Raw genomic sequence first — 19,732 nt, 5'->3', positions numbered from 1 at the left:
TATTGTTTCTATAAGGAATAAAATGGAACAACCAATACGGGAATGATGGTTCGATGAATTATGACTAAGTCCTATTGTGAAATGCCATGCAACTGTTGAGAAGAAGGGAGCGAAACCTACAACTTCCTCTTAGAAAGATGTCTGGGACGTGTTAATTTTAAAAAGAACAGGCCACAGAAGAGTTTGTTTGCTTTGATATTGGAGCGAAAAGGACTGTTACTAGTGTTTGCTCCTGGACACAGAGATGGGAGAGGGACTGAGGGGATCTGTTTATAGCAGAACATTCACCATTTACAGTATAATAACAACAACGACCTGGGCTGGCATTTACTGATGGCTCCCCCATGCACTCGGCTCTGTGCTGAGGGACAGGGCTTGTCTCAGTCTTCACAACAGCACTCCCAGGGAGGTGCCTTTATTTCCCCCGCTTCACAGAGGATAGAAATTAAGCTTAAAGTGGTTTTCGTCATGCGCCCAGACTACCAGGTGGAAAAGGGTAGAAACAAGGTTAGGACCACAACAACCTGGCTCTATGATGATAAACTGTCTCCCAGGATATGTTTTTAGTGTCGCCTGAATTATTTTACAACGATAGTGTATTGATTTTCTAATTAAAAAACAACAGAAAAAGAAAGAACCGTTTCATTGTTTTTTTTTAAAAAACAATCTCAACATTTTGTTTCTTAGTTTCAGGAAAGATTCTCTGACTCCCTCCCTAATATCACTTCATTTTAAACAGTACAAAGTGGAAAAACTCTCCTCTTTGGCTGCTCAACAAAAAGCACAGAAAACCCTGCTCGCGACAGCGCATGACTGAAGCTGACGGTCTCACCGTTTCGGTGAAAGTGGCTTTAATACAACAGAGAAGTAAATGAAACTTACCATTTGGTTTTCTCAGTCTTTCACAATCCAGTGCAGCCTTTTGAACTGAAAGAGAGAAAAGGAACACAAGAAAACTATTTTTCCACATGACGTTTTGGTTTGGAGATTCAAGCTTCAAAATGGTAAGTGAGCCTCGGATGTGACAGAAAGAAAAATGCCCCAAAGAACAGCTTGTTTAAATAGCCCCACATTCTCTTGAATGAAATCGGGGAGGAGGGCAAAGGAGTCTTGATGGCCTCCCTGCCTCCCACCAGCGAATCACAGAGAGAACTTCCTCTTTTTCGACGAATTTAAAGAAATTGGAGTTGTGTGGACTAGCCTGATGTGGGATGACTGGTTGGTGTGACCCTGTGCTCCTCTGTGAGCACTTGTAGGCAGAGAGGGATATGGCAGGTTACTTCTAATTCAGGCTGGCAGGGAAGTGGACTGTGAGTAAAAGAAAAAATGTTGCTACTATGGGCTTCCCTGGTGGCTCATCGGTAAAGAACCCACCTGCCAATGCAGGAGACCCGGGTTTGATCTCTGGGTGGGAAAGATCGCCTGGAGAAGGAAATGGCAACCCACTACAGTATTCTTGCCTGGAAAATCCAGGGACAGAGTAGCCTGGCAGGCTATATAGTCCATGGGGGTCACAAAAGGATCGGACATTACTTAGCAACTAAACAACAACACTGTCTTTATGCAAACCTACGTGATCATCTCCTTTTGGATTCAGCCTGGGTCAGAAGGAAGTTAGTGGAAAGTTTGTTTTAGTCTTGGGGAGCAACCTTGACTGTCTAGAGAGAGACACAGAAACGTGGCAGCAGAAATGCCTGACTGTGTTAAACGCTGGCTTCTAGGCCCTGCTCCAGGCTTCCTGGGGATGAAACCTGGGACTCTGGATTTTCTCCAGGGCCCCAGCAGCCTCAGCGTGTCTAGATTACAGCCCCGAAGTGGCTTGTGATTCACTTGCACCCAATCCAGAATTCTCCTGACTCTGCCAAGTGGATGCATGTTCTGTTGTCATCAGCATGAAGTGGAGAGTGGGAAGGGGGTGAGGGGTTCCTGAGTGGTTGGGGCTGTGATTGGCCTGGGCCCCTTGGGTTACTGGTTCTTTTTTTCTTTTCTTATTTGTGTGTGTGTGTTTTTTTGTTTTTTTTTTTTTGGCTAAGCTGCGCAACTTGTGGGATCTTAGTTCCCTGAGCAGAGAACGAACCTGCATCCTCTGCAGTGCACGTGCAGAGTCCTAACCACTGGACCGCCAGGGAATTCCCAGGTTACTGGCTTTTGTTGCCTGAAGGGTTGACCCTGACGGTCTCTTCGTTCTCGTGGATAGGTGCCCTCTCCATGGGGAAGACACACCCCTGCCTGGGTGCAGGTTCTTCCGAAACATCACCCAATCACCAGTATTAACTCGCTCCAGGGGCTCCTTGCTTGGGCTCCCCAGGTTCCCAGCCTGTTGTGGTCAGTCGTGCCTAGCCCCACACCACTGGGGGTCTGAACAGAGCCCAGGGCTTGGCTGCCGTCACCCCCACTTCCTCCCTATCTGCTGCCACTGTCTGGAAGCAAATCATCTTAGTCCTCAGTTTGTAAAAGAAAAATGCAAAGTTAGTCCTCCGTTTGTAAAAGGACTTTATTTCCTTCCAACAGTAAAAGTTACTTCTTAGGCACCCACCCTTCCAACAAAGACAGCACTCAGTGACTTCATATGGCAATATTGGTGGCAATTTCTCTCACTAAAGGAGAGTGTGGAAAAGCACCCCACCAGTTTAATCTCTGGTGGCATAACTCTCAATGCGAGAATTTCTGCTAAGGGGAATCAGAGGTTTTGGTTTTGACGTTTCCCACCAGTGTCTTATCCATCCTGGCCTGAGAACTGTCATGCCCAGAAGGATGGGGGCTCTTTCAGAAAAGCTGACATGTCTGGGGCATTTCTGCATGTGGAACTTTCAGCTCGGGCAGGAAGCCTGCAGACCGCAGCAAAGACAGCAAAGGAAACTGGAGGAAGTTCTTCTTAGGGCTGTTAGTAAACGTTACTGGGAGTACCTTATCGAGGCCCCCCTCAAAGGATCATAGTTTATCAAAGATTACATAACAAATCAGATATAAAGTCTCAAGTGGAAAAAGAAAAAAGTTCATCCATGGACCTGACACGTTGCATAGAGCCCAAATCATGACGAAGCTGCACTATCATGGTCCACCGAAATTCATCATATCAATAAACTTGATAAAAATAAATATAACCCAGGGACTTCCCTGGTGTTCCAATGGTTAAGAATCTGCCTTGCAATGCAGGGGACGAGATTTCCATCTCTGATCTGGGAATTGAGATCCCACATCCTACGGGGCTACTAAGCCGATGCGTTGCAACTTCTGAGCTCGAGTGCCACAGTCAGAGAGGCTGAGTGCTGTAACTAAGACCTGACACAGCCAAATAGATAAGATTGTACTCATTAAAAAAATAAATATAGTCAAACAAACAGTAAAGTTAGGCTTCTCTGTTGTCTAAGAGCTTTATACTGATCATCTCATTTACTCCTTAAGAAACCTCTATGGAGAAGGCAATGGCACCCCACTCCAGTACTCTTGCCTGGAAAACCCCATGGATGGAGGAGCCTGGTGGGCTTCAGTCCATGGGGTCGTTGGGAGTCAGACATGACTGAGCGACTTCACTTTCACTTTTCACTTTCATGCATTGGAGAAGGAAATGGCAACCCACTCTGGTATTCTTGCCTGGAGAATCCCAGGGATGGGGGAGCCTGGTGGGCTGCCGTCTGTAGGGTCGCACAGAGTCGGACATGACTGAAGCGACTTAGCAGTAGTAGTAACAGTATGAAGTATGCCGAGGTATTATTAAAATTATGCCACAACCAGTAGGATAATATAAATATATGACTCAAAGCATGGATCAAATATTTTAAAATGTATTCCACTACCCTTAGTTTATCTCTAAATAAACTGTTATGCTATAAAACTACTCGAGTGATATAAATTTTTGAGCAAATCTTTAATAAAATTATTCTGATAATCCAAAATTTTGTTGATGTTTAGAAATGGTTGGCATGGAATCCTTCAAGACAGGGCTCACGTTCTGGGATGATTTGACATGGAGAACTGCCTTGAACTTTTCCAGTGAATTCCTTTAAACTGGTGGTCATTGGATGTGTAAACTCAACAAGTTGAGAATTTCTCTTCACATCAGTTGTTTCTGGTGTTAAATCTTCAACTCCTGATGAACAATAACAATGATAAAATTTGAAGCATTCCAGCCCTCATAATGTTATTTTTTAAAAATTATTTATTTGTGGCTGTGCTGGTCATTTTTTTTTGTGTGTGTGTGTGCTGGTCATTTTTGCAAGAGCTTTTCTCTAGTTGTGGAGAGTGGGGGCTACTTTCTAGCTGCAGTGCACAGGCTTCTCATTGCCGTGGCTTCTCTTGAGGCGGTGCACAGGCTCTGCGGCACTCAGGCCCCAGTAGCTGAGGCATGTGGGCTCAGAAGTCGTGGCTCCCCGGCTCTAGAGCACGGGCGTAATGGCTGTGGTGTGCGGCCTTAGTTGTTCTGAGGCACGTGGGATCTTCCTGAATCAGGAATCAAACCTGCATCTCCTACATTGAGAGGCAGATTCTTTACCACTGAACCACCTGGGAAGCCCTATACCCAATATTTCTATGATCTTTTATTTCTAAATCACAAAAACATCATTTAATCCATTGGTTTAATTTCATTTATGCTCCCGTGAAAGTGAAAGCTAAAATTGCTCAGTCGTGTCCAACTCTTTGCAACCACATGGAATACAGTGCATGGAAGTCTCCAGGCCAGAATATGGGAGTGGGTAACCCATCTATGGGGTTGCACAGAGTCGTACACGACTGAAGCAACTTAGCAGCAGCAGCAGCAGCAGCAGCAGCAACTTTTCCCTTCTCCAGGGGATCTTCCCAAGCAAGGGGTCGAACCCAGGTCTCCCGTATTGCAGGCGGGATGAAAGAAGGTAAATTAAAAGTTTGTCAGAAAAATACTTTAAGGTTGACATGATTCACATCTTTTTTTTTTTTTTAATTTATTTATTTGGCTGTGCCGGGTCTCAGTTGTGACACTCGGGAGCTTCCATCTTTACTGGGGCATGTAGAATCTTTAGCTGCAGCATGTGGGGTCTAATTCCCTTAATTGTAATTGAAACTGGACCTCCTGCCTTGGAGAGAGTCTTCGCTACCGGACCACCAGGAAGTCCCTCACATCTTTAACTACATCACCCGTCAGTAACTATGGAGGGTTTGACCCCATCTGTCTGAGAACAGGTTCCTGAGCAGTACAGCCTGGGACAGGCTTCTTGGGTATGTGGTTTATCGAGGGAGTGCTTGAAGGAGAAGGGACAGGGATGGGCACATAGAACAGATTATGGGAAGAAACCAAGCAAAGATAGGGTCCTTCTGAACTTGACCCATTGTCTGCTCCCTTGGGGTGATGTGGGGTGTGAGTTGCGCCATGGAGTTTGGTCCATCTGGTGGCAAGACACCTGCACCTTCCCTCCATTGTTCAGTCATGGTCATGGGCCTGGGCGGATGTGCCTGGAACCACCCAGGCATCTCTGGATAAACCATCCTCCAAAGAGGATGTGCCACTCTGCCGAGTCAGTCGTGGAGGAAGGGAGCTGGGCTACTCGCCTACCACCAAACTAAAGGGTCTAGAAACAGTTTCTAAAATCTTGGCTGATGCTCTAGATTTCCCAGAAATCTGGGAAATCTTTTCTTCTTTACCCTGCTCTAGTACCCCCACTATGCATAAAACCCAGTAAGATTTTCATGAGACATCATGGAAACCATATTTCTCAAGCACTGACGGTAAAGTTGTGATATAGTATTTTACATGTTCCTTCCCCTTTAAGAGATGAGCAAAAATAAGCAACTATTTTTGAAGACGTGAATATTACATTTTATTTTAAAAATACATGTTAGGGAAGTAGTTGAAACTGGGGGGAAATGATGCAGATTTTATTGCCTTAATTTATAAATTTTCAAAATGTGTTTTATTTCAATAGAGACATTTTATAACAAGTGGAGCCATTAATTTAGGTCACAATGATACACGCATGCTTTTTTATTCTTTTTTGAAATTCTATTCATGTCTAAAAATACTTAATTATTTAAAACTATACATTAGATTGTGTTAAAAGTCTGAGAGCAGTTTCTGAATATTGTCACTTATTTCATAGATATAATTTTGATGTTTTAACTTCCAGAATTTTTATTATTTCAAATACAGATTTAAGATTTTTTTCCATTATTATGCTCACTAGAATTGTAGAATTTATTAGAGCAATGAGCTTTGTCAGAACAAGATTACCATTCTGATGAAATATATTTAGTATTTTCAATTTTTTGCATCATCACTGCTGAGCCCCATTTATTCACAGCACAACTTCTGAGTCCTGTTCATGTTTTCTGTTCGAATAATCAAATTGGTTTTCATTCCAGAAATAGAAATCATTTGCTTTATTTTGTACTGCTTTTTGTACAGTGTAAAAAGACATTCTGGGCTGTTCTGATCTGAGCAGAAGATGTTCTGGGCTGCAGCTCACTATTTCTGAATTGTTCCCATAGATTCTGTACTTGACTGCATGGTGCCCCCTAGACTTCAAACCTGCCCAGCACCTTAGAATTTGAGCTTATCTGAAAGTCAGATATTTGCAGATTTAATTGGTCAAGATGGTCATGCATGTGTGCATGCCAAGTCACCTCAGTCATATCCTACTTTTTGGGACCCCATGGACTGTAGCCCGCCAGGCTCCTCTGTCCATGGGATTCTCCAGGCAAGAATACTGGAGTGGGTTGCCCTCCTCCAGGGGAATCTCCCCTACCCGGGGATTGAACCTGTGTCTCCTGCGGCTCCTGCATTGCAGGTGGATTCTTTAGCGCTGAACCACTGGGGAGGTCGAGATGAAGTCATACCAGGGTCCTTAAAAGAAGGCAGCTTTGTGATTCTCTGAAGGGGTTGGAGCTGACACAGACTTCGGTAATTTCCTCTTCTCTAGTTCTCCTGTATCATGATGGCTGGGCTGCTGCTGAGAGGGCTGTCTGCTCCTGGACCCTGGAGTGATGTCAAGTGACCTCCCCTCTCCCCTCTCAAGGAAAGGGGTGCTGAGGATTCTGGGAATCCAGTCAGTTCACAGGGCAGTCGTCAGTCTCACCCTCCTTGTCACTATTCTTCCAGGGACTTGTTCTACCTGCCCACAGCTGGGAATAGTCAACTTTGGTGTTCATGCAGGGCACCAGCCAGTTGTGGGAGTCGCCACTCAGGAACAACACAATGTGAATGGATTCACCAGGGTCTTTTCTACTTCCTGGGGTTTGCTGTGCTCTCATCTAGAGTGTTTCAAAGACTGATGGGAAGGATCTAGCCAGGAACATCTAGCCAAGGGTCAGCCCCTCAGATGCGGGCCAGTTCACCCCATCCTCGTAGTAACCTGTGAGCTGTTCTGTTTCACAGATGGAAAAACTGTTCAGGAACAGAACGAGGTCTCCAGCTGACAGAGGCAGATCGGGGATATTAACCAAGGTGCCTAGGCACACCGAGCCACGCAGGTTGTTGTCGGAAGGCTAAACACATTGCCCTTCTCCCTTGCAGGATCGGGCTTCCCTTGTGGCTCAGCTGGTAAAGAATCTGCCTGCAATGCGGGAGACCTGGGTTCAATTCCTGGGTTGGGAAGATCCCTTGGAGAAGGGAAAGGCTACCCACTCCAGTATTCTGGCCTGGAGAATTCTGTATAGTCCATGGGGTTGCAAAGAGTTGGACACGACTGAGCGACTTTCACTTCACCTGCATGATCAGTGAGGGAAACACAGACCCACCCTCAACAGAAAATTCACTTTCGTGTATGTTCTAACCTTTATATTCTTGGAAGAAATCTGAAGTGGTTTCTACAACACCAGCTAACACCAGAATTCCTGCATTCACATCCAGACCTATATGTGCAGTCCTAGAAGCTTACCTGAAGCTACAAGTGTCTAGGGGCATCCATGCAGTTTTGCTTGTAATCTAACTGCAAACACCTAAATGCCTACCAACTGGGAACAAGATTTAAATTATAGGATTTTTTTTGACATTCTGTTATTTTGTTAAACAGCTGTTTTCTGGTGATGTAATTCACATACCATAAAATTTAAAGTTGTTCAGTGTTTTTTTTTTTAGTATAGTCACAAAGAGTTGCAAACATCACCACATTCTATTAGAACATTTTTCGTTAAAAAAATAATAAATAAATACTTTATTTATTTTAATTGGAGGCTAATTACTTTACAATGTTGTGGCGGTTTTTGCCATACACTGACATGAATCAGCCATGGGTGTACATGTGTTCCCCATCCTGAACCTCCCACCCACCTCCCTACCCATTCCATCCCTCAGGGTCATCCCAGGGCACCAGCCTTGAGCACCCTGCCACACGCATTGAACACGGACTGGCGATCTATTTCACACATGATAATATACATGTTTCAACACTATTTTCTCAAATCATTCCACCCTCGCCTTCTCCCACAGAGTCCAACAGTCTGATCTTTACATCTGTGTCTCTTTTGCTGTCTCGCATATAGGGTCATCGTTACCATCTTTCTAAATCCCATATATATGCGCTAATATATATGTGTGTATATATATACATATATATATGTGTTGGTGTTTTTCTTTCTGACTTACTTTGCTCTGTATAATAGGCTCCAGTTTCATCCACCTCAGTAGAACTGATTCAAATGCATCCTTTTTTAATAGCTGAGTAATATTCCATTGTGTTTGTGTACCATAGCTTTCTTATCCATTTGCAGATGGATATCTAGGTTGCTTCCATGTCCTGGCTATTGTAAACAGTGCTGCGATGAAAATTGGGGTACACGTGTCTCTTTCAATTCTGGCTTCCTTGGTGCGTATGCCCAGTGGCGAGATTGTTGGGTCGTATGGCAGTTCTATTTCCAGTTTTTTAAGGAATCTCCATACTGTTCTCCACAGTGGCTGTACTAATTTGCATTCCCACCAACAGTGTAAGAGTGTTCCTTTTCCTCCACACCCTCTCCAGCATTTATTGTTTATAGACTTTTTGATAACAGCCATTCTGACCAGCGTGAGATGGTACCTCATTGTGGTTTTGATTTGCATTTCTATTACAGCATTTTTATTACCCTGAAAAGGAATCTCGTAGATATTTTGGAGCCATTAAAAAAAAAAAAAACAAGTTCTATTTAAATGAAAATATATTTGTAATGGGCAAAATGTTCAAAAAAGCACGTTGTAGAAAATAAGTGATATTCCATCTATTTACAATATCTATATCTACACATGTTTATATGGTTGTTCACGCATTCATTTATTTATATATGTATACAGTCCTCTGGAGAAAGAAATGGGGAAGTTTTATTTTCAATCACTTTTAAGTACCATTTTTATGCTATGTATTTTATATAATATTTTTACATTAATGCTTTGTTTGCACTGGAAATATTATAATAACCGAAGGGCAAAATAAGCAATGGGGGTGTCCCAAGCTGATAAGGAAGTGTTAGAAGTGGTTGGTACAAATGTAAAGGTAATAAAAATGATTTTTTGTGTGTCTAATCTGATATTCTATTGTGTGTTAGTTGCTGTCATGTCTGACTCTTCGAGATCCCATGGACTGTAGCTCTCCAGTCTCCTCTGTCCATGGAATTCTCCAGACAAGAATACTAGAGTGGGTTGCCATTCCCTTCTCCAGGGGATCTTCTCAATCCAGGATCAAACCCAGGTTTCCCACATTGCAGGCAGATTCTTTACCAGCTGAGCCCTGGGGAAGCCCCTTCCATTAGATGGCGCCATTGTAAAAGTTTTACATTAGATATTCCTTAAGATAAAATTTTACATTTGATATTGTAAAAATTTTAAATTAGATATTCCATTAGATGGCACCATTGTAAAATTTTCTGTAACTTCAAATCAGTCATGGAAGGAACAGTCACACCCGTTAACTATTTGTCTGTGAAGACTTATTATTTTTGCTTGCTTTTCTTTTAAGTCACTTGAAAAAGAAAGTTTAAAGCACTCTTCAGTAATACCTTATTATTTCAAGTCAATGGGAGTAAATGAAATGAGATACTTTTTAAAGAAATTTAGTCATTAGATGAAAACTACTGTCAAATGCATTTAAAATGGGCACTTAGGGACAAGTTGTTTTCTCTCAGTTCTGATTACCAGAAATGCAAAATGCTATCTGTTACTTTGAAATTTCCAGACTTCTGAGCAGGCTGAGATTCCTACCTTTTCTCCACCACCAACTCCTCTATTATTTCTTAACTAAATCTCATTATTGGAAAGATTTTACCCATACGGTAATAGCATTTACTAAGTAGCTAAAGGTTTTTCTATTTTCTGTTTCTGTATGTGTGTATTTGATCAGTTGAAGTTCTTGATAGACAAAGGGACAAGCTTGGTGGGTTGATATAATTCCAGCCAGAAGCTGGAGGAACTCGAACTGGGCGATAAGAGTAAGGACCCTGGCTAGGGCCGGCCCCAACCAGCCTGGCACTGTGGACAAGTTATGGTGGGACTGGGTCACACACATGTAAATCACATGTTGCCCTGCAATAAACGCCAGTTACTATCATCAACATCTTATTCAGCGTGTTTGGCCGTACCTTCAGGCAGATACTGATCATGCCACTTGAGCCCTGTTGGTCTGGGTTCACCACTGGGCTGATGAATAGATTTGAGGAAGGCTGGGGTATGGGTGGGGAGTTGCTTTTGTGGTTTTGTTTTGCTCCAAAAAGGTTTATTGTTTCCATTTGGTCCAGGGCTTGCTATAAAGTTCCAGGGCAATTAAAAAGCTGGCTGCAGAAAGGCTTCAGCTGTTCTCCGATTTAGTTTAAACTCTTTAAGTATTTTGGAGAAGGAAATGGCAGCCCACTCCGGTATTCTTGCCTGGAAAATCCAATGGACAGAGGAGCCTGGTGCGCTATAGTCCATGGGGCCGCAAGGGTCGGATACGTCTTAGCGACTAAACCACTGAAGTATTTGCGTGAAGAGTTTGGTTTCATTTTTTCTGGATGTGAGACCACGGAGAGGACCAGCCACCCCACACGCGGTTTGGATTACATTGTCCCACCACACACCTCCCAGTCACGGTGTGGTGACTTCGGTGGGCCCAGAAAGCAGGCCTTGGGGTGCCGTTACGTGGATCATTTCAGTCTCTCTCGGTGTTTGCAGACTGCCGGGGCAGCCCGGCTTTGGTGAAGGCCGAGAGCCGCCTGGCCTGGCTCTGAGAGGGGAGCCTTTCCCGGCCCAACCAGGGCGGGCAGGCAAGGAGGATGGGAAGGGTTCTCAGGCAATCTGAGGGGCCGATCAAGGACCCCCACACGCCTCACAGGGTGAGTGCTGATGCCTGGCTTCCTGGGCCCAATCTTGGAGCGACTCCACGAAGTGAGATAGTGTGTGTCAAGCTCATACACTCATACTGTGCCTGGTGTGGACATGGCAACTGAAAGCAGGCTTCCACGAATTCAGAGTTCTTCTGACACATACTGCTGAACACCCCACTGAGGGCTACAGCCGCTCCATCTGAGGGTTGGCAACAGAGAAGGTCCCCGCCTTAAGACAGCTGATCCTTTAGCAGCCTGTGTTTACTGAGCACGAAAATGCTGTATGCCAGCGTTTTCTAAGTGCTCTATATGTGTTAACATCAAATCCTCACCAGTGCTAGACGGCAGGTACAGCAAGTCCCTGCCGTACGAACCTTCAACTTGAGAACTTTCAAACATGCGCACGTGCGTTTGCACATCCAATCACGTAACTTAGTTCACGTGTCCGACGTACACAATCGCGTGCACGCATCCTCTACGAGTAGTTGTGCTTTCGGGTACTTCATGGTACTGTATAGAGTATAGCAGTACAGTATCTTTATTTTAAGCCTAGGATGTCCGGAAGCAAGCGTAAAAGCAGTGGTGATGTAGCTGGTACTCCTGTATTTTTCAAGGTACTCTACTGTAAGATTAGAAATGTTTCCTTCATTTTTTTGTGTTTTTTTATATGTATTATTTGTGTGAAAAGTATTATACACCTATGACAGTATAGTACTATATACTAAATTGTGTTATTTAGGTACCTAGGCTAATTTCATTGAATTTAGGAACAATCGGACTAAAGGCATCCACTCTCAGAACAGAACTCGTGTGTATGCAGGGGACTTGCTGTACTATCGTTTTCTCCATCCTGCCTATGAGGAAGTGGAGGCTCAGAGAGATCAAGTCCCCTAGATCACACAGCTCGTCTGGCCCTCAGTTCAGTTCAGTCCAGTCGCTCAGTCATGTCCGACTCTTTGCGACCCCATGAATCGCAGCATGCCAGGCCTCCCTGTCCATCGCCAACTCCCAGAGCTCACTCAGACTCACGTCCATCGAGTCAGTGACGCCATCCACCCATCTCATCCTGGGTCGTCCCCTTCTCCTCCTGCCCCCAATCCCTCCCAGCATCAGAGTCTTTTCCAATGAGTGAACTCTTCGCATGAGGTGGCCAAAGTACTGGAGTTTCAGCTTTAGCATCAGTCCTTCCAAAGAAATCCCAGGGTTGATCTCCTTCAGAATGGACTGGTTGGATCTCCTTGCAGTCCAAGGGACTCTCAAGAGTCTTCTCCAACACCACAGTTCAAAAGCATCAATTATTCGGCGCTCAGCCTTCTTCACAGTCCAACTCTCACATCCATACCTGACCACAGGAAAAACCATAGCCTTGACTAGACGGACCTTAGTCGGCAAAGTAATGTCTCTGTTTTTGAATATACTATCTAGGTTGGTCATAAATTTTCTTCCAAGGAGTAAGCATCTTTTAATTTCATGGCTGCAGTCACCATCTGCAGTGATTTTGGAGCCAGCCAAAAAAAGTCTGACACTGTTTCTACTGTTTCCCCATCTATTTCCCACGAAGTGATGGGACCAGATGCCATGATCTTCGTTTTCTGAATGTTGTGCTTTAAGCCAACTTTTTCACTCTCCTCTTTCACTTTCATCAAGAGGCTTTTAGCTCCTCTTCACTTTCTGCCATAAGGGTGGTGTCATCTGCATATCTGAGGTTATTGATATTTCTCCCGGCAATCTTGATTCCAGCTTGTGTTTCTTCCAGTCCAGCGTTTCTCATGATGTACTCTGCATAGAAGTTAAATAAGCAGGGTGACATTGACAATATACAGCCTTGACGTACTCCTTTTCCTATTTGGAACCAGTCTGTTGTTCCATGTCCAGTTCTAACTGTTCCTTCCTGACCTGCGTACAGATATCTCAAGAGGCAGGTCAGGTGGTCTGTATTCCCATCTCTTTCAGAATTTTCCACAGTTTCTTGTGATCCACACAGTCAAAGGCTTTGGCATAGCCAATAAAGCAGAAATAGATGTTTTTCTGGAACTCTCTTGCTTTTTCGATGATCCAACAGATGTTGGCAATTTGATCTCTGGTTCCTCTGCCTTTTCTAAAATCAGCTTGAACATCAGGGAGTTCACGGTTCATGTATTGCTGAAGTCTGGCTTGGAGAATTTTGAGCATTACTTTACTAGCATGTGAGATGAGTGCAATTGTGCGGTAGTTTGAGCATTTTTTGGCATTGCCTTTCTTTGGAATTGGAATGAACACTGCCCTTTTCCAGTCCTGTGGCCACTGCTGAGTTTTCCAAATTTGCTGGCATATTGAGTGCAGCATTTTCACAGCATCCTCTTTCAGGATTTGAAACAGTTCCACTGGAATTCCATCACCTCCACTAGCTTTGTTCGTAGTGATGCTTTCCAAGGCCCACTTGACTTCACATTCCAAGATGTCTGGCTCTAGATTAGTGATCACATCATCATGATTATCTGGGTCGTGAAGACCTTTTTTGTACAGTTCTTCTGTGTATTCTTGCCACCTCTTCTTAATATCTTCTGCTTCTGTTAGGTCCAGACCACTTCTGTCCTATATCGAGCCCATCTTTGCATGAAATGTTCCCTTGGTATCTCTAATTTTCTTGAAGAGATCTCTAGTCTTTCCCATTCTGTTGTTTTCATCTATTTCTTTGCATTGATCGCTGAAGAAGGCTTTCTTATCTCTTCTTGCTATTCTTTGGAACTCTGCATTCAGATGCTTCTATCTTTCCTTTTCTCCTTTGCTTTTGGCCTCTCTTCTTTTCACAGCTATTTGTAAGGCCTCCCCAGACAGCCATTTTGCTTTTTTGCATTTCTTTTCCATGGGGATGGTCTTGATCCCTGTCTCCTGTACAATGTCACGAACCTCATTACATAGTTCATCAGGCACTCTCTCAGATCTAGACCCTTAAATCTATTTCTCACTTCCACTGTATAATCATAAGGGATTTGATTTAGGTCATACCTGAATGGTCTGGCGGTTTTCCCTACTTTCTTCAATTTAAGTCTGAATTTGGCAATAAGGAGTTCATGATCTGGGCCACAGTCAGCTTCTGATCTTGTTTTTGTTGACTGTATAGAGCTTCTCCATCTTTGGCTGCAAAGAATATAATCAATCTGATTTCGGTGTTGATCATCTGGTGATGTCCATGTGTAGAGTCTTCTCTTGTGTTGTTGGAAGAGGGTGTTTGCTATGACCAGTGCATTTTCTTGGCAAAGCTCTATTAGTCTTTGCCCTGCTTCATTCTGCATTTCTAAGGCCAAATTTGCCTGTTACTCCAGGTGTTTCTTGACTTCCTACTTTTGCATTCCAGTCCCCTATAATGAAAAGGACATCTTTTTTGGGTGTTAGTTCTAAAAGATCTTGTAGGTCTTCATAAAACCATTCAACTTCAGCTTCTTCAGCGTTCCTGGTTGGGGCATAGACTTAGATTACTGTGATATTGAATGGTTTGCCTTGGAAATGAACAGAGATCATTCTGTCGTTTTTGAGATTGCATCCAAGTACTGCATTTCGGACTCTTTTGTTGACCATGATGGCTACTCCATTTCTTCTGAGGGATTCCTGCCCGCAGTAGTAGATGTAATGGTCATCTGAGTTAAATTCACCTATTCCAGTCCATTTTAGTTCGCTGATTCCTAGAATGTCGACGTTCACCCTTGCCATCTCTTGTTTGACCACTTCCAGTTTGCCTTCACTCATGGACCTGACATTCCAGGTTCCTGTGCAATATTGCTCTTTACAGCATCAGATCTTCCTTCTATCACCAGTCACATCCACAGCTGGGTATTGTTTTTGCTTTGGCTCCATCCCTTCATTCTTTCTGGAGTTATTTCTCCACTGATCTCCAGTAGCATATTGGGCACCTAATGACCTGGGGAGTTCCTCTTTGGTATCCTATCATTTTGCCTTTTCATACTGTTCATGGGGTTCTCAAGGCAAGAATACTGAAGTGGCTTGCCATTCCTTCTCCAGTGGACCACATTCTGTCAGGCCTCTCCACCATGACCTGCCTGTCTTGGGTGGCCCCACAGGGCACGGCTTGGTTTCATTGAGTTAGACAAGGCTGTGGTCCTAGTGTGATTAGATTAACTAGTTTTCTGTGAGTATGGTTTCAGTGTGTCTGCCCTCTGATGCCCTCTTGCAACACTTACCATCTTACTTGCCTTTCTCTTACCTTGGACGAGGGGTATCTCCTTACCACCACCGTTCCTGACCTTCAATGTGGGATAGCTCCTCTAGGCCCTCCTGTGCCTGCGCAGCCACCGCTCCTCGCTCCTCGGGTTGCTCCTCCCTCCTCGGGTTGCTCCTCCCGGCCTGGCCTCGGGCGTGGGTGGCTCCTCCCTGCTGCCGCCCCTGGCCTTGGCTCAGGGTGGCTCTTCAAGGTCACCGCCCTTGGCCTCCGGCGCGAGGTGGCTTTTCCTAGCTGCCCCTGATCTCAGACGCAGGGTGTCTCCTCCCGGCCGCCACTGGCCTGGGACGCGGGGTAGCTCCTCCCGGCCACCAGTGACCTCGGACTCTGGGTGTCTCCTCCGGGCCGCCGCCCCTGACCTCGGACGCAGGGTAGCTCCTCTGGGGCGCCACCCCTGACCTCGGATTCGGGCTGTCTCCTCCCGGCCGCCGCCCCTGACCTCGGACGCAGGGTAGCTCCTCTCGGCTGTTCCTGCGCCGTCGCAGCCTGGCACTCTAGGCCGCTGCCCCTGACCTCGGACGTGGGCTAGATCCTCTCAGCCACGCTTACTCACAGCCGCCCGCGCTTACTCGCAGCCGCCCGCGCTTAGTGAGTCTGGCCCTAGCATTTTCTTACTACCACTCTATGCTGACTCACATGGTGTTGGGGTAAATTCTGTGGGAGCCCAGAAAGTGAGGTGTCTGAACCATCGGGAATCCTTCCCAGGCATCTTGCATGAGGGGTTAGCTGACCAGAGAGGGAGGGAACAGCATTCCAAGCAGAGGGAATGGCATATGCGAAGGTAAGAGGCACAGAATAAACAAGGCCCAAAGAAGAGTAACCGGCAAGGCTCCGGACAGACATTTCAGAGCGTTTCCAAAAAGCTGGACTTTTCCTTGGGAAACGTAGTCTAACTTAAGCAAGGGAAAGAGTCTCAGGTGACAGCCCTGAAGACTTTCAGGAGCAACTTGCAGCAAGTGTCTTAACTTGGTGAGTTGTCCCTGGCCCATCTCCCTCCCTCTCCAGGCCTGTTCTTCTGTTGCAAAAGGCCAGTACTACCCGTATGTGTGCGGCTCACATAATAGAACCCAGGATCATGGCAGGGCTTTTAGGGGCTCGTGCTAAGTTGTGTCCGACTCTTTGTGACCCCATGGACTGTAGCCTACCAGGCTTCTCTGTCTGTGGGATTTCCTAGGCAAGAATACTAGAGTGGATTGCCATTTCCTTCTCCAGGGGATCTTCCCAACCCAGGGATCAAACCTGTATCTCCTGCTTTGGCAGGCAGATCCTTTACCACTCAAGCCACCTGGGAAACCTGTGAACTAGAATAATGTGGGTGGCATACATGGGGGAGCTTAACAGTTGGCACGTGGCCACTCAGGTGTAACGTCCTGCTGGGCCCGATGATCACCTTTAAGAGGAGCCCAAGCCCCTTCCCTTCAGCTGTCAGCAGTGGAGGGTTTTCCATGTAGATTTCCATCTAGCTGTGACCCCTCCCTCTTCCTCTACCTGTGGTTCTGGAGTCAGCCTGGAGAGGCACCCAGCTGCTGCCAGACTCTGGAGCTGGGATGGTGTTTACAGGGTAACCAGAGGAAAGGAAAAATCCTGTTGCCGACTCTCCCCCTCCGGCTTCCCAGTGATTTATCACTATGGACACTGGCTCTTTTCCTCTTTGCTGGCTGGGGGGGTGGGGGGAGGGCACACATTGTTGGTGCCCTGGCTACGCAGATCAACAGTTCCTTCCTCTTTCCTGTTGCAGAAACGTCACAGTCACCACCGTTGTCCAGGAGCTCACACCTGAAGAGCTCGGTCTTGGGGAAAAACAATCCCATTTGATTCCCCAGGGGTTGTGGGGGGAAACAACGCTGGTGTGAGAACAATGCAGCCTCCAGGGCTGAACTGGGGCCCTGTCTTTCCCCTTCCTTCAGCTTTCCTCGCTGCACTTTAAAAATGGATTTACAGGCAGATGCAGGTAGTCCGCATTGTGTTAGGTGGCAGTAAACGCAAAGCGCCTTTGTGGGGGCTGAGCCTTCTTTGAGGGCACACAGAAGGCAGATGTGGATACAGGGAGATGCAGATGCAGGCCAGAGGGTACTCAGAGGAGACTTCTACCTGTGTCACCATCTATCACGTCCACTTTCCCGTGAGTTTTAGGCGCCGTCAGCTGTAGGCCGGGTGAGAGCTGGCTTTGCTGGGGTCGGTCCAGGACTCAGGACATTCCTTAAAGGCTGGTGCCTGGGGGATTTCCCTGGTAGTCCAGTGGTTAAGATTCTGCTCTTCCACTGCAGGAAGCAAAGGTTTGACCTCTGGTTAGGGAAATAAGATCCCACATGCCACATAGTGTGGCGGCCAAAAAAAAGAGGTTGGTACCCTGAGTCTTCCATCACACATACTGGGCTGGGTCCTGGTATAAGGACACAGGGCATGTGGTGAACGGGGACCCCAGAGACCATGAAGGAAGCTCCCTGGCCAGGAAGTCCTGAGACAGTGCCTGGTCCACTTGGGCTGCCTGGACAGGTTGTGGCCAGCTCAGGGGCCTTGTCTGTAAGTTCCCCTAAGGGATGTCTCTCTTGGCCTCAACCTATGGGGGGAAGAGGAGTCTAAGGGACACCTCACATTTATCCATTTCACTGTTTAAGAGGTCCATCAGGAATAACCATCTACATGAAACTGGTCTTGAAATTATCCAGGAAGGAAACACTTCCTTTAGGAGAAGCTTGTGCACTTCAGCTAGGAAGGACAATGTTCAAAACCCCTTTGCCTCCTCGAACATCCACATCTTTCCTAGGTCTCAAAATGTTCCTGTTCTCTTTCCACCTAGAAGGTTCTTTTATTGGGGAGAGGATTTCCAAGCTTCTTCCAGATTCTAAGTAGCAACCTGAACATTCATGTTTTGTTTTTGTCGGGGGAGCTGCCTGAACCCCCAGACCCCAGGGAAGCCCAGCCTTTAGGAGAAAGCAGACGGTGACAGAGGTAGCCCTGCCAAATACCTTCAGAGCCACTCAGCTCACCTCTTTCTCTTGGTGTAAGAGAACAAGCGTCTGTAAGGAGGACATTCTACTTGTCTCTGATTCTCCCTGTATGTTTGTGGACTGGGAGAAACGGAGGACCCTCGTGCAATGCTCAGCTACCTCCTCACTGCCCTGGAAGGGTCTCAATCCCCACAAGACCTCAGGAGAACTGGAAGGGCCGCCCCATGCAGTAAACTCCCCAACAATACCTTCGTCAGGGGGCATACAACCAGCACTGGAATCCTTCTGGGACAGGGGACCAGTCCATTTAAAAAAAAATAGCAATTAAAAAATATATTTATTAATTAATTTATTTTTGGCTGCGCTGGGTCCTTCTTGCCGCATGTGGGCTTTCTCTAGCTGCAGCGAGCAGGGGCTACTCTCTAGCTACAGGCGGGCTTCTCACTGCAGGGGCTTCCCTTACTGTGGGGCCTGGGCTCTAGGCACGTGGGCTCAGTAGTTGCGGTACAAGGGCTTAGTTGCCCTGCAGCATGTGGAATCTTCTCAAATCAGGTACCAAACCCCCCTGTTCCCCACACTGGCAGGCAGACTTTTTTTTTTTTAATTTTTATGTTGTTTTGGGCTGTGCTGGGTCTTTGTTGCTGCACAGGTTATTCTCTAGTTGCAGTGCACAGCTTCTCATCCCCGTGGCTTCTCTTGTTGTGGAGCATGGTCTCTAGAGCATGTGGGCTTCAGTAGTTGTGGCTTGAGGTCTCAGTAGTTGCCATTCACGGGCTCTGGAGCACATGCTCAATAGTTGTGAGGCATGGGCCTGTTTGCTTTGACACATGTGGAACCTTCCCGGACCAGGAATTGAACCTGTGTCTCTTGCACTGGCAGGCAGATTCTTTACCACTGAGCCTTCAGAGAAGCCTGGCAGGCAGGTTCTTAAGCACTGGGCCACCAGGGAAGTCCTTTAATAGTGATCTTTATTGAGCTAACGTTAGATTCTTGTGCATTTATAATACATAATATAGAGAGCCCTAAAATATATTTTAAGCAGGTTTCCGCAGTGGTACCATCTTAATGTTGCAGTATAATGTTACCGGACCCTGACATTGATACAACCCACCAGTAAATCTTCCAGTTTTACTGTTCCTCATTGTGTTTCAGTGTGTGTAAAGTTCTTAACAGCTTTATTACCATGTAGGTTCAGGTATCCATCGCTGTAGGCAGTACACAGTTCCCAAGCCACAAGCATCCTCCTGTTGCCCTTCTTTAGGTACACCCATTCCCTCCCCTGTCCCCACTCCAACCTCTGGAAACTGCCCATTTGGCCTCCATCCCTAAA

At 45.9% G+C, this 19,732-nt stretch overlaps 2 protein-coding genes across 6 annotated transcripts in view; one reads left to right on the top strand and one right to left on the bottom strand.

The window, feature by feature from the left end:
- MILR1 (mast cell immunoglobulin like receptor 1) overlaps positions 1 to 19,732 on the bottom strand; it is a 53,572-nt gene that overhangs the window by 19,266 nt on the left and 14,574 nt on the right. For 3 of the 5 annotated variants that reach the window (XM_060395775.1, XM_004013030.5, XM_060395776.1), the window contains exon 1: positions 883 to 1,083. In XM_060395775.1, the coding sequence (XP_060251758.1) occupies positions 883 to 970 (88 nt within the window). In that variant the 5' untranslated portion in view covers positions 971 to 1,083. Of the gene's footprint in view, positions 1 to 882; positions 1,084 to 17,542; positions 17,713 to 19,732 lie in introns of those variants that run through there. The other 2 variants (XM_060395778.1, XM_060395777.1) reach the window with 2 other exon arrangements.
- Positions 854 to 19,732, top strand: part of PECAM1 (platelet and endothelial cell adhesion molecule 1) — a 99,428-nt gene continuing 80,549 nt past the window's right edge. Inside the window, exon 1 of the mRNA XM_060395774.1 lies at positions 854 to 1,004. The gene's annotated coding sequence lies outside the window, so the exon portion shown is untranslated. The remainder of the gene's footprint in view (positions 1,005 to 19,732) is intronic.

The sequence above is a fragment of the Ovis aries genome, chromosome 11 (assembly GCF_016772045.2).
Source record: "Ovis aries strain OAR_USU_Benz2616 breed Rambouillet chromosome 11, ARS-UI_Ramb_v3.0, whole genome shotgun sequence".
Taxonomy (NCBI): domain Eukaryota; kingdom Metazoa; phylum Chordata; class Mammalia; order Artiodactyla; family Bovidae; genus Ovis; species Ovis aries.
The sequence above is the reverse complement of the archived record's forward strand: the minus strand, read 5'-3'. Positions and strand labels throughout refer to the sequence as shown.